The sequence below is a fragment of the Vipera berus genome, assembly GCF_964194415.1.
Source record: "Vipera berus genome assembly, chromosome: Z".
Lineage (NCBI taxonomy): Eukaryota > Metazoa > Chordata > Lepidosauria > Squamata > Viperidae > Vipera > Vipera berus.
In genome coordinates this window covers 50,139,627-50,154,823 of record NC_138205.1, presented here as the reverse complement: position 1 = coordinate 50,154,823, position 15,197 = coordinate 50,139,627, and the positions used below count along the sequence as shown (strand labels likewise).

Below are 15,197 nucleotides of genomic sequence, written 5' to 3'. Positions count from 1 at the left end.
GACTGAAGGATTCTGGGTAGAGGAAAGGAGGGAAGCAAGCAAAGATAAGCTTTCTGCACATTGTTTGTCTTAAGGACTGAAGAAAAAGTTCAGCCTAAAAGAAAAAGTAACACCACAAACATGCAGCAGACCACAGCAGATATTGGATTCTAAAGAGGGTCAGATAGGCAGCAAAAAGCTTTCCGCAAGGAATTGTCAGAGCTCTGAAAATGGCAGCTGCTTCCAGCAGGCATGGGGCAGCATACCCAAGTGCTGCAGGGAATCTTGTTGGAGCTGGATGGGGGAAGAGAGGCAGCAAATGATGCAGTGTCCCTGAGGTCAGTTGTAAGGGCAAAGGACAATAGGTATGTTGCAGCCACGCTAAGCTTGAAGCAGAGCCATATGGCTGTTAAGTGACTAATGATATCTCAAGGTTTACCTGTATTACAAGAATGAAGTGGAATAAACCCAAATATACTGACCTGATCTCAGACCAAATTAGAAAAATACACACATCAACTTGTGATTTATTCATATTACATCTGATACATTATTCAATCCATCATTCCTTCATTGCTGCCAACTCAATAAATTGTATTTTCCCAGGCTTCTTTTGTGGATGTATTATTTTATTCATTCATTCATTCATCACATTTCTATACCACCCATTTCACTGAAATGACTTGTTGGTTGATTGGATTTTCCAGTTATTATTTATTCATCTGCATTCCTATCTGGCATAGTTAATTCTTATCAGTGGGAATGCTTTTAAATGACAGAGCTTCTTTTCTTCATTTTACCATTAACTTAAAATGAGGTTAGGGATTTGCAGATAGGATATTTCTAGTTTCTTCACCTATTTTCTGTTGAGTATAGGGATAGTCGACCAACCACTTTAAGCCTAGTTCATAGTTTATACCTACATGATTATAAGCTATGAATAACAGGATGTATTTTTATGTGGGTTTGTTTGTTTCAGTGCTATGGTCCTGCACAAATGTACATAAGTTTATAAAAATATTTTTTAAAAACTTGAAAAAACATGAAATAGTCCAGTTCTGAATTTCTTCCATAACTGTAGCATTATACTGTGATGTGTGCACTGAATATAAACACATTTTCATTTTTTTCATTTTTTTTCTTTTGCTTTACTTTATAAAAAGAAGGGAAACCATCCAAACAACTAAAACAAAAACGAGAAAGGGCAGAAAATATAATACACTATATAATTCAGTGTATACTAAAGAAGCAAATTATGAAAGAACTATTGTATGATTGCATATATGTATAAAAGGGGTGGTTTGCATCATGACAGTGCAACTCTGTTTTTATCATTTTGATTAAAAGCCTCCAATCCTGCAGACACCACTAATAATTAAAAAAAACCCTCACTTTAAAAATACAGCATTAAAGCTTGACTACCCGGAATAATTTATATATTACTTCACTCCATGCTAATAACACTGAGAGAAAAAATTATTTGATCCCCTGCTGATTTTGTATGACAAAGAAATGATCAGTTGATAATTGTAATGCTAAGTATATATTAACAGTGAGAGACAGAATAACAAGAAAAAAATCCTAAAAATGCATTTCAAAAAAGTTATAAATTGATTTGCATTTCAATGAGTGAAATAAGTACTTGATCCTCTATCAATCAGCTAGATTTCTGGCTCCTATGTATTTATAGGCTCCGATGTATTTATGTATTTATACAGGTAACGAGCTGAAATTAGGCGCATTCTCTTAAAGGGAGTGCTCCTAATCTCGGCTTGTTACCTGTATAAAAGACACCTGTCCATAGAAGCAATCAATCAATCAGATTCCAAACTTTCCACCATGGCCAAGACCAAAGAGTTGTCCAAGGATGTCAGGGACAAGACTGTAGATCTACACCAGGCTGGAATGGGCTACAAGGCTATAGCGAAGTAGGTTGGTGAGAAGGTGACAGCAGTTGGTGTTATTATTCGCAAATGGAAGAAACACAAAATAACTGTCAATCTCCCTCGGTCTGGGGTTCCATGGAAGATCTCACCTCGTGGAGTTTCAATGATCATAGGAATGGTGAGGAATCACCCTAGAACTACATGGGAGGAACCTTTCAGTGATCTCAAGGCAGCTGGGACCATGGTCACTAAAGAAACAATTGGTAACACACTACCCCATGAAGGACTGAAATCCTGCAGCACCTGCAAGAAAGCACAGGTACAGGCCCGTCTGAAGTTTGCCAATGAACATCTGAATGATTCAGAAGAGAACTGGATGAAAGTGTTGTGGTCAGATGAGACCAAAATCGAGCTCTTTGGCATCAACTCAACTTGCCGTGTGTGGAGGAGGAAGAATGCTGCCTATGACCCCAAGAACACCATCCCCATCGTCAAACATGGAGGTGGAAACATTATGCTTTGGGGGTGTTTTTCTGCCAAGGGGACCGGAGAACTTCACTGCAGAAAGGGATGATGGATGGGGCCATGAACCATCAAATGTTGGGTGAGAACCTCCTTCCCTCAGCCGGGGCATTGAAAATGGGTCATGGATGGGTATTCCAGCATGCCAATGACCCAAAACACATGTCCAAGGCAACAAAGGAGTGGCTCAAGAAGAAGCACATTAAGATCCTGGAGTGGCCTAGCTAGTCTCCAGACCTTAATCCCATACAAAATCTGTGGAGGGAGCTGTAGGTTCGAGCTGCCAAACATTAGCCTTGAAACCTTCTTTCATGGTTCCGACGGATGAAACTGCTGCTAACATCAAATGTTTTTGCTTTGACACCCTCATGACTTGGAGGGGGTCTGTAAAGGGGAGTGGGACAAAATCCCTCCTGAGATGTGTGCAAACCTGGTGGCCAACTACAAGAAATGTCTACCTCTGTGAATGCCAACAAGGGTTTTGCCACCAAGTACTAAGTCATGTTTTGCAAAGGGGTCAAATACTTATTTCACTCATTAAAGTGCAAATCAATGTATACCTTTTTTGAAACTTCGTTGTTATTCTGTCTCTCACTGTTAAAGTAAAGCTACTGTTACAGTTATAGACTGATCATTTCTTTGTCAGTGGGCAAAGGTACAAAATCAGCAGGACATCAAATATTTTTTTCTCTCACTGTAAATCTATAATTTTTCATATTGATATATTCCCAAAAGTATATGGAATCCTTGCCATGATCTTGCTTACCTTGAAAGGTGGACAACAATATTCCTTTGAACTTTATACATACATTGTAGATATGAAATTATCCAAATGTATTTTAATACTGATAGTAATTCAGAGTGCTTGCTAATAATGAAGTCAAAAGATGTTTTAGCTGGATATGCTGATATTTCATTTTTATCAGTCCAAATTTCTCTTACAATAACCTAAAAATGTAATTCACCATAAGCTGATTGAAAATATTATACTTCTGTTGGATTATAAATTTTAAAAAGTTTTTAAACCAGGATTATTCCAAAGAAGTTTGTCATATCAATAGACATCAAAATTTTACTTCCATGTTAGCATTGCAGCCTTTAATGCTGCAAAACTATTAGTGTTATTATTAAAAAAGGAATTAGGCCCCTATTTAATATAAATAGACTTGCAAAATTGATGTTAACCCTCAGAAATTGTACTGTACTTCTTAATATTTCCTCTTTTTTCAGCACTTTAAAAATGCTACAGCCTTTTTACTTATCTAATATTTCCTATACATCTTCATCAAGGTCCTCTGATTTCAAACTCACACCAACTATAATTTTTGACTGTGTTGCACTTCTCCAGAAAAAAACAGATTCTCAGTTTGAGGTTGTCTTAGACTCTGTTGCTTGAAGAACTGAAAACTGTGATGAGGAAGGCCTATCTACAGCTTTTATCAGATCAGTGGTTGCTGCCTTTCCTGGAATGGGGAGCACTGACAGCAATCATTCACACTTTTGTTGAGTTCAGTTGGATTCTGAAATTTGTTGTGTGTGAATCTACCCAGAAAATTCAGTGGTACACAATGTGGGAACATGTAGCTTATAGGTCAGAGACTTTACTGACAAATAACACCACTCCTTTAGGAAATGCAGTGGTTGCCAGTCTGTTTCCAAATATAATTTAAAGTTCTGGTTAAAATCAAAAAGTCTAAATGGCTCTGAACCTGGAAATAATCAAAGCCACCTATTCCAGGTAAAAATCTGCCCATCGGTTTCACATAAACCGAGAATCCCCACATATCAGAGTAGTTGTTCTATTGCTCAGATGTGGGAAAATTAAATGAGGATTGGCAAGTTTTATTAAAATTATCTGACCCTGAGGTGGGTGTTATGTCTAGTATTTCATAATATTGCTGGAATTGGGTATGTGTAGTTTAATGAAGAGAAGGGCAAGGGGTGACATGATAGCAGTGTTCCAATATCTCAGGGGCTGCCACAAAGAAGAGGGAGTCAAGCTATTCTCCAAAGCACCAGAAAGCAGGACAAGAAGCAACGGATGGAAACTAGTCAAGGAGAGAAGCAACCTAGAACTAAGGAGAAACTTCCTGACAGTTAGAACAATTAACCAGTGGAACAACCTGCCTCCAGAGGTGGTGAATGCTCCAACACTGGAGGTTTTTAAGAAGAGACTGGACAGCCATTTGCCTGAAATGGTATAAGGTTTCCTGCCTGAGCAGGGGGTTGGACTAGATGACCTCCAAGGTCCCTTCCAACATTATTATTATTATTATTATTATTATTATTATTATTATTATTATTATTATTATTATTATTATTATTATTATTATTATTATTATTATTATTAGAGTGGGGCTTCTAGGTGGCTGAGGGTATTAGAGATAGAAGAAAGGGTAATGATAGGATGGACAGGGGTACTTATAGTGGGGGGAAGCTTAGCTGTTTCAGGGAGAGAGACATTGAAAATTTATTTTCATTGCCAAAAAGACTTATTTCATCATGTTTTCTTGGCCCTCTTCTGTCTCCCAGCTTTCTTTATCTCTCCCTCCCCGCCATTGTTGAATTCATTCCCTCTTTCTTTCTTTCTCTAGCTGGGTAAGTTGATAGTGCGACTGGCTATAAACTCTTGCTAGCTATGGTTACATTACCAACAGCTAAATCCTCCAGATGTTTCTTGAGACTCTTCAGCTTAGGTTTCAAAATTTTCTTTACACTGCCTGCTTGATGTTCCAAAACTAGGGAGGCTTACAGGTAGTCCTTGACTTATGAGCATAATGGAATCTTGATTGTGTGAGGCAGTCAGTAACCATTAGGTGAGATGACATCTAATAGTAGAACTGTTATGTGTCCTATTGTAGTCTCTTGGAACTACCTGTAGATAAAGGAAATTATATTATTTTGCATTTTCTAAAATCCTGCATATACAACCAGTGTACACATACAGTACAGTATGTAATTATTTCTTCAAGTGTCAGAAATACGGGGTATGAAAAATACCTTCCAAATTAAACATACAAAACCCTGCTTTTTTAAAGCACTGGTACTCTATAATGATTGATGCCCCCTAGACTTGGAAGAGAACAAAAGGATGGCATTCTTTCAAATTTTATACTTTTTCTCTCAACTCTGTGAATTTAGATGCAGCTCTAGATACATTCTTTGGTTTGTTCCCAGTTTGTTTGCAATAGAAAAGAGATGTACAAATTTTTCCAAGGTCATAGGAGGTTGTTCTGAAGTCATATTTCCACTTAGAAAGGAATAGGCTATTCTGATGTTAAAACATTCCCAGTGAAGTTGGACTAGGATGTTTTGTGGTCAGCACATTTCAATCCTGACACGTTTAGTGCCCTGTGATATATGTATTTAAGTAAATGATTATTTGAATTTTGATCCATAAATCCAAATATAAATATAATATACATAATATACATTTTAGTTTTCAAATATAGCCTGTCATCCAGTTAAGCTTGAAGGAAAATCCAGGAATTGTAGTAGCTCCTCAGCACCATCAGTTCAATTTGTCCTCTTTTTAAAAAACATTTTTAGCTCCCATGTGACATAAAATCACCATAAATAAATAAATACTCCTTTTTGAGACAAGAAATTAAATTGCATGTCAGTAGTTTACTGCAGTAGGTTTTGCTTTATTGAAATTGTCCATCAATAATACTGCACTGAGTTGTCAATACTATGAGAAATAGATCCATATTTGAGGGGATGATGAAATTATCATGCAGTGTTCCTTTATGTCTCATAATTTTATATCCTAGAAACTACGATGTATTCTAATATACACATGAGGAAAGTTTTGGTAATGTTTAAAAACAAAGAATTATCTTACTTTTAAAACTATTTTATGGATCAAATAGCATAATCTTATTAGCTTTTAAGGTTGTAGAAAAATAACTTTTTCTGTTTACTCCAACAAATGAGCTCTAATTCCAGTCCAGAAGTATTTTTATGTACATATACAAACTATCAAATTACACAGAGTTCTACATGTAGCAGTACTGAAGAACAATATTAATTATCAGCAGTGCTTAGGAATGGAAATTCTTGCAAAGGGATAAAACTAAATACATTTATTAAAGTAAGAAATATTACTCATTCTCCAGAAGTTGCCTTTAACAAGCTAGTCTTTGAAAAAGTCTTGGAAACTATAGTCAGAAGCCATTCCATTTTCCTTTCTTTCCTTCTTTTCTCAATTTTGGGTTCTTCTTAAAGTAGATTGTGACTCTATAATTAGTTTTTTCTAATCAGTCTTTTATCTCTTCAGCTCTAACTGCTGCAGCAGGAAGAGGCAAGTTGGATGTTTGTCGTCTGCTTCTAGAGCAAGGAGCAGCTGTAGCCCAGCCCAACCGACGAGGGATTGTTCCTTTATTCAGTGCCGTTAGGCAAGGCCATTGGCAGGTAACAGAATAAGAGAGAGTGAAAAGCTGTTCCCTACTCTACTATAATACAGCTGTACTGCTGTAATAAAATGTATACCCTGTACATTTTGGGGAGCACATTTGTTATTTTCATCAGCCAAATTATGTGAGCCTCTTGTTAGTAAGAGTAACATGAGAAAACTGCAGGGACTTGTCCAGTTAGTCTCCAAGAATTATATATAATTAAAAGAAAGGGGGGGAAAGGTTTTTGGCATGTTGGAATACCCTGGGGACCTTGAGCCCATTTTCAATAAATTAGCACTCATTGCTATAGGATTTTTTTAAAGGACATAGGTAAATTCATTCATTTATTCAAACATTCATTCATTTGAAGGTGTAATGGGCTCTGTCTTCTTATTTGTTATTTGTTTACCACATTGACATTTTTATTGAGCAGCTAGGATATTTCTCTTTCTTTTTTTTTAAAAAAAAAGGATATTAAATATTTTATAAAGAAACATTTTAGAGAAATAAGTAAAAGAACAAAAAACAAAACAAAAACTTCAGATAAAGTGAATTAAAAAGCATAAGTGAGTAAACAGAATATGAAATCTTAGTATTATATACCTGTAGTATATCATTAAATATGAATATTTGAATATGTTTTAATGCTTTAAGAAACTAAGGTTCTAAGCATAGATGAATCAGCAAATAAAACCATAAACTATAATAGCCTGAATCTGAAAATCTGTTCTGATTTAAATATCCCATTAAATTGAAATATAGACACTACATTGAAAAATTCAAATTTTAGATATGGTACAAATTCATATATTGAACTGCAGTCCTGGAATGGTTTCTACTTTGTATTAAATTCCATAACATGTTTACTTTTAAGATACAGTGTTATTTTGGAGGTAAAAGCATAGTCCTGCAACTTAGTAAATTATTCATTCAAAGAAAGAATCAGAAAATTTCCCAATAAGAAACACATAATACCTTTGAAACAATTAACTTATACAGAGCTAATTCAGTATACATAGAGGAAATATATGGTTTAGTAAAATTTAATAAGAATATCACAGGCTGAAATGGAAATTCAACATTTACACATTTATATTCCATCCTTATATTACTTTACAAAATAGTTGTGTTACAACATTGCCATAAAATATGAAAAAATATATTTAATTTGATTTGTTTTGATTTACATTTTCAATCATTTTTTTAAAAATGATTTTTCCATTTTAGCAACCAAAACTGAAGTGATGTATCAATGGTAAAACAACCCATTTATCTCTATTATTCAGAGTAAATTTAATCTTCTTATACTAAAATTCCCATTATTGCATCTCTGTTATTACATTCAAATTCTGCATCCATTTAATCATGCAATCTTTTATTTATTTGTATTATGAGTCTTGCCACCAATTATTTATGAATCAAGCCTAACTTCAGAATTATATATTATGAGGTTTTTGAATTAAGTCAAGTCTCTCAATATTCCCCCTTGTTTCAGTAATTGTTTTATTGCTCTTCTACTTATTTGAAGATGCTGAAACCAGCCATATAAACTAGATTATTCTAAAACTAAACTTTTAAAAAATTTCATCATTCTCTTATTGATAACTCAAATTTACAGTCTAATGAATTATTAACTTTCCACTGAAGAATTTTGTTAGTATTTGCCTCTTCATTGAAGTAAACATTTAAGTACAACTTGGAGGTTTGAGAAAATCTGGACACTCTTTTTCTTTTTTTTTCATAGAAATTCATGATCTTCTGCATATTGTTTATTTCTGTTTACACAAATATTTTTTTTTAATCCCATTTATATCCCACCCTTCTCCGAAGACTCAGGGCGGCTTACAATCTAAAGCACAAATCAATGTGCTTAGCAATAGCCTTCATTCTATGTATATGCCTGCTTATTAGGGCTTTCGCCCCCCCCCCCAAGCGGCATTTTTACAAAGTCAGCTTATTGCCCCCAACAATCTGGGTCCTCATTTTACCTACCTCGGAAGGATGGAAGGCTGAGTCAACCTTGAGCCTGGTGGGACTCGAACCTGCACTAATTGCAGGCAGCTGGTGTTACTTAAGGAGGCATTACCCCACTGCTCCACCAAGGCTCTTTTTACACAAATATTTTTAAGGTGATCCAGACCACATGCAAGTCTTTCCCCTTCTGTAGAAGCAGCCAGCTTCTATGCAATTGGTTATGAAACACATGTTAAGCAACTAGTGTGTTTGAAATTCATATCTGCTAATCCACCTCACTTTAATCTTGTAAAGTCCAAAATATAATCCTTGGTTTATTATTGGATCACTATAGGTAGTCCTTAGGCAATCCCAGCAGTCGCAATTGCTTTCATAATGCAGGACCGTACACATTAAGAGAGGATCTCACATGACCGTGATGTGGGAAGGCACTGAGTGCATTTTAATTGCTTCAAATCGTTCAGTAATATATACTCCTGTTTTTCTGTGGCTCTTTTTCTTTCTGATTAACAAAGATTAATTTGTTGAGAGATTAACAAATCTATCAAAAAATACCGTAAAGAATCATCAGAACTTAATTGATTTGAAAGAAGCTGCTTAGTTCCTAATAACATTTTTAATATCCTTATGTAATTATAGTAGTTCATGAAATCTCTAGCTGTTTGATCTAAAGGGACACGGTGGCTCAGTGGGCTAGGACGCTGAGCTTGTCGATCAGAAGGTCGGCAGTTTGGCGGGTCGAATCCCCAAATGCCGCGTAACAGAGTGAGCGCCTGTTACTCGTCCCAGCTTCTGCCAACCTAGCAGTTCAAAAACACGTAAGAATGCAAGTAGAAAAATAGGGACCACTACGGTGGGAAGGTAATAGCGTTCCGTGCACCTTTGGCGTCTAGTCATGCCGGCCACATGACCAGAGAGACGTCCTCGGACAAGTGCTGGCTCTTCGGCTTTGAAACAGAGATGAGCACCGGCCCCTAGAGTTGGAAATGACTAGCACGCATGTGCGGGGGAACCTTTACCTTTACCTTGATCTGGACTGGACATTTCTTGATTTAATCTTACAATTATTTGATTTTGATCTATATCAAAAGTATAACTTGAGGCAATTGTTATTTTTCCAGATTCAAACTGACAATGCCTTATAATATATTTTTCTTGTTCATCTTGGATTTATTTTTCTAAAGTCTATGGTAACCGAGAGTGTTAAAGGTAAACTGTTCCAGCTACAGCTGCCTTCTTCAACTGATTGATGGTGATTTTTTTTCAGTGCTAATGGTGTTCAAGGGGTGTTACAGATGTTTTGAGATTGAACCCATGGGGCCTATTTGGTAGTGTCTTTGCTTTATTTTGGAACAATCATTTTATTTCTATTTGCAGATCTTTGTATTTTTCTTTTATTCTACTGTCTCCAGGTACTGAAACAGCCTTTTTTGTTTTTCTTATCCACAGTTGTTAAATGTTGTCTGTTTTAATTCTAAAAAACAAGAGCACTGTAGCTTCTTTGTTTTCTATTACTTTATTATGGTCCTACCAGTTTTTGCTCATAGGCAAGTTATATTTGTTGCAGATATTACAATGCACTATTGTTGCTACTTTGTTTTTACTATACTGTTGTTTGTAGTCAGTCTGTAAAATCTTCTTGCAGCATCTAACTAGTTGGTGCACTGTTTCTTCAGCTTATGCTTGCTACTCCATTTTAATAAAAGTAGCCCCAAGTGTAGCACATTTAGCAAGTCAAGACTTCTTTTCTACAAGTAGTCTTGCAGAGAGTCCTTTTGTCTGAAATGGTATAGGGCTTCCTGCCTGAGTAGTGGGTTGGACTAGAAGACCTCCAAGGTTCCTTCCAACTCTGTTATTCTGTTACTCTATTCTGCTCTGTGCACTTTGCAGCTGACTGAGCTCTTGCATTAGGTGTGGGGTGGTAATTCCATGGCTTCATCTTCAGAGAGTGATGGCAACTGTTTGCTGATTACTGGCCTATCCGATCTTTGTGCCTGCTCAGATTGCAGTCCATCTGGTGATACTGGCGCTAGCTGCTTTTGTCTGTGGGCGTTTCTAGAACTGGCTGCTTATTATCAGTGTTCTCCTCTGACTCTAAGAGTTCACCATGATAAGCTGTCTATGTGGAAAATGTTGAGCAGCGATTCTGTTTCAGATATTGGTTTTCTATACAACTTCAGATCATCTATGTAAAGTGGGAGAGCTTAGCAAATGTTTTTGATGTTTGCCTTACTTATTCAGTATTGTTGACAGAGGAATCAATGCAATAATAAATAGTAGTGGTCATATTGAATTTCCATGAAAGATGCCCTCCTTGATATTAATCTCTCCTAATCTATCACCACTGACCAATAAGTTTGTCTTTCATTGTGTCATTGATATTTGCATAAAGCTTCTGATGTGTGTATTGACTAGGCACTTGATTATCCAATCATGTGAAAGGAGATCAAATGCCTTCACGTAATGAATCCATGCTACATTCAAGTTGATCTTCCTTCTCTTGCAGTTTTCCAAAATCATCTTGCCAATTAGGAGCTGATCTTTTGCTCCTCTGCTGTTTGCGTGGTTTCCTTTCTGCTCGGGTAGCTAGATGCTGTTGGACTGCATCAGCTACCACATCAGTTAGCAATTTGAAAGTTGTTGGTAAGCAGGTCATTGGCCTGTAGTTGCCTAGTGCTGCCCCTTTTGTTGGATCTTTCATTATCAGGTAGGTTTTACCAGATGTTAACAAATCTTAAGTTTCACCTCTTAATTTAATAATTGTTTGGCAATGAGTGAGTGTAGACCAATCAGATGTTTCAACCCAAAACCATGCAGTTCATGTTCACCTGATGCTGACCAACTCTTGACCTTTCATGCTTTTTCTCCACCATTTCTGCTGTCATTACAAGTTCAGCCTTTTTAAAAAATTCTTATCCACCTCTTGTATCAAAACTGCATCCTTGTACTTTTTGGGATTATCCTATAGCTGCACCCAGAATTGCACTGTTTCTTCTTTGTCAAGTGATCTTTGTCAAGTCCATTGCAGTCTCTCCATTGATGGATTGGCAGAAATGTTTCTGATTTGACTGACATTGGAGATTAGCTGAATTAAGGATAATTCCAAATGTCCAATCTGCAATTCTTAATTTCTTTATTCTGTTCTACTTGAGCTGATAATTTATCATATGTATCATTAATATTTACCTTAAAAGAATTAAATTTCACTTCCATATATCTTCATGTATTTCTGGAATTATATTAAAGAGCTTATCTTCTATTGTATGAAACCCATCTGCAAAAAATCTTAATAGAATAGATAGAATATTTATTGATTTAGTTATTTGACTGTATCTATGTTGCCATAACTTCAACTGTGGGCAAGAACCCTTATGAAGAAATGGAGGAGCCTCATAGTCAAAAGAGAAGAGTGGGAAAAGCAGTATTGGGATACTGTCTCAAAAACAACAGAATGATCTTGATTCAAATCCAGGGCAAACCATTCAGCATCAAGTAGTCCAAATCTTTGCCACAACCACTGATTCTGAAGAAGCTGAAGTTAACTATGGTTTTATGGGCCTATGAAGACCTACATCACTTCTAGAACTAATACCAAAAAAAAGATATAGAGAATTGGAATGCTAAAGTAGGAAGTCAGGAGATAACCGGAATAACAAGCAAATTGGCCTTGGAGTACAGAATGAAGCAGGGCAAACTTTTGTCAAGGGAACATGCTAGTCATAGCAAATACTCTTTTCCAACAACCCAAGAGGTGACTCTACACATAGACATCACCAGATGGTCAGTACCGAACTCAGATTGATTATGTGCTTTGCAGTCAAAGATGGAGAAGCTATCACCTGGGGATGACTAAGGCTCAGATCATAAGCTGCTTACTGAAACATTCAGACTTAAGTTGAAGAAAGTAGGAAAAACAACTAGGCCATTCAAGTATGACCTAAATTGTATCCCATATGAATATATAGTGAAGGTGATGAGTATGTTTAAGGGATTAGATCTGGTAGTAGAGTGCCTGAAGAACTGTGGACAAAGATTCATGACATTATACAGAAGGCAGTAATTAAAACTATCCCAAAGAAAAAGAAATGTAAGAAAGCATAAATGGCTCTCTGATGAGGTTTTACAAATAGCTGAGTAGAGAAGGACAGCTAAAGGCAAAGGAAAAAAAGAAAGATATACCCAACTGAATGCAAATTTCCAGAGAATAGCAAGGAGAGATAAGAAGGCCTTCTTAAATGAACAGTGCAAAGAAATAGAGGAAGACAATAGAATGAGAAAGATCAGAGATTTCTTCAAGAAAATTGCAGCTGTCAAGGGAACCTTCCATGCAAAGTTGGGCACAATAATGAACAAAAATGGTAGTGACCTCACAGAAGCAGAAGAGATTAAGAAGGGGTGGCAAGAATACATAGAATAACTATACAAAGAAGATTTGGTAACCACAATGGGTGTGATTGCTGACCTCGAGCTAGACACCCTGGAGTGTGAAATTAAATGGGCCTTGGGAAGCATTTCCAACAACAAAACTAGTATTCTAGCTAGCTGAGCTATTTAAAATCCTAAAAGATAATGCGGTTAAAGTGCTGCACTCAATATACCAGAAAATTTGGAAAACTCAACAATGGCCACAGGATTGGAAAAGCTCATTTTACATTCCAGTCCCAAAGAATGGCAGTGCCAACGAACATTCAAATTACTATACCAATTGTGCTCATTTCACATGCTAGGAAGGTCTTGGTCAAAATCCTACAAGCTAGGCTTCAGCAATATGTGAACCGAGAACTACCAGAAGTACAACCTGTGTTTCAAAGAAACAGAGGAACTAGAGCAGGGCTTTTCAACCAGTGGTACAGGTACAATGTGATACATTGGCACCTGGCAGGTGGTACTTCACCACGTTTTTCCTTTTTTTTTTGGTCATCAAGTTTTTGACACCTTGCTAGGCAACTGGTGGTACTTGGATATTGCCATATCCTAAAAGTGTTACAATGAGTGAAAAGGTTGAAAAGCCCTGAACTAGAGATTAAATTGCCAGCATTCACTGGATTATGGAGACAGAAAGGGAGTTGCAGAAAAACTTCTGTCTCATTGTCTACACTAAAGCCTTTGATTGTGTAGATCACAACAAACTCTGGCAATTTCATAGAGGAATAGGAATACTAGACCACGTTATCTTGTCTCCTGAGAAACCTGTATGCGAGTCAAGAAGCAACAGTTAGAATCAGACATGGAACAACTGATTGGATCAAAATACGGAAGAGAGTATGACAAGGCCGTATATTGTCACCCTGCTTATTTAACTTATATGCAAAGTACATCATTCAAAATTTTGGGCTGGATGAATCACAAGCTGGAATTAACATTGCCATGAGAAATATTAACCACCTCAGATATGCAGATAATATCATTCTAATGGCAGAAAGTGAAGAGAAACTAAAGAGCCTCTTGATGAGGATGAAAGAAGAGAGTGCACAAGTTGGTTTGAACCTCAAATTAAAAAACTAAGATCATGGCATCTGGTGCCATTACTTCCTAACAAATAGAATAGAAAGAAATGGATGGGACAGGTGGAAGGGAAGCAGCAGAGGCTTGGCATTTTCCATTTTTACATCCCTCCTCTTCAGCAACAGCCTTGGTGTTTGGGCTGGTTAGAGTGGCAGCAGCGGGCAGGGTGGGTGGCAGGGAAGTAGCAGAGGCCTGAAGCTTCCCATTTTTATAAAAAAAACCCGCCAATGCTGCTGAACTGAGCTCCAGGCCATTTGGAGTTCAGGCCATTCAGCTTTGTTGCCGGTGTTTGGCCCTTTTGGGGCAGTGGTGGTGTGTTTGAAAATGGGACATCCCTGGCCTCCACTGCCTCCATGCTGCCCATCACTGCCACCCACAAAAGGCCCGAACAGAACCATTGCTGCAAAATGGCCCAAACTTTGCATGGCCCAAAGCTTGGCTTGGAGGCAGCAGCAACAGGCAAAATATGGAAATTGGAACCTCTTGGCATCTGTCACCTCCCTGACACCCGCCTCCAACTGCTACTGTCCCAAGTGGCCAGAACACTGCCACTGCTGCCGAACGGCCCAAACTCTGAACAGCCTGGAGTTTGGCTTGGCAGCAGTGGCAACAGTGGCATGTGTGAAAATAGGGAAGCTTCTGACCACTGCTGCTCTGCACTCTACCCACCTGCTCGCTTTCCCGACTAACTCTCCTTCCAGTGGAAAGTATCTGGCCATCACCATCACTCTATGTTCTGCCTATTTGCTCACCTATTTGGGTCTCACTCTGGCTGTCCATGGCAAATTGTCCCCACAATGAATTGACTGTGTTGAGTCATCCTGGGAAGACATGATAGTGGTCAGTTGGTAGAGTGACTCAGCAATAGCGAGCTGGCTGCACTGAGCTGGCCACACTGAGTTATTCTAGATCCTGGTCTGTAGGGTCAGAAAGA

The 15,197-nt window shown here is 37.4% G+C and overlaps 1 protein-coding gene across 2 annotated transcripts in view; it reads left to right on the top strand.

The window, feature by feature from the left end:
- The window catches only part of TANC2 (tetratricopeptide repeat, ankyrin repeat and coiled-coil containing 2), a 382,196-nt gene that overhangs the window by 327,104 nt on the left and 39,895 nt on the right, over window positions 1-15,197 (top strand). For both annotated transcript variants that reach the window (XM_081344806.1, XM_081344805.1), the window contains exon 20: window positions 6,667-6,800. In XM_081344806.1, the coding sequence (XP_081200932.1) occupies window positions 6,667-6,800 (134 nt within the window). The remainder of the gene's footprint in view (window positions 1-6,666; window positions 6,801-15,197) is intronic.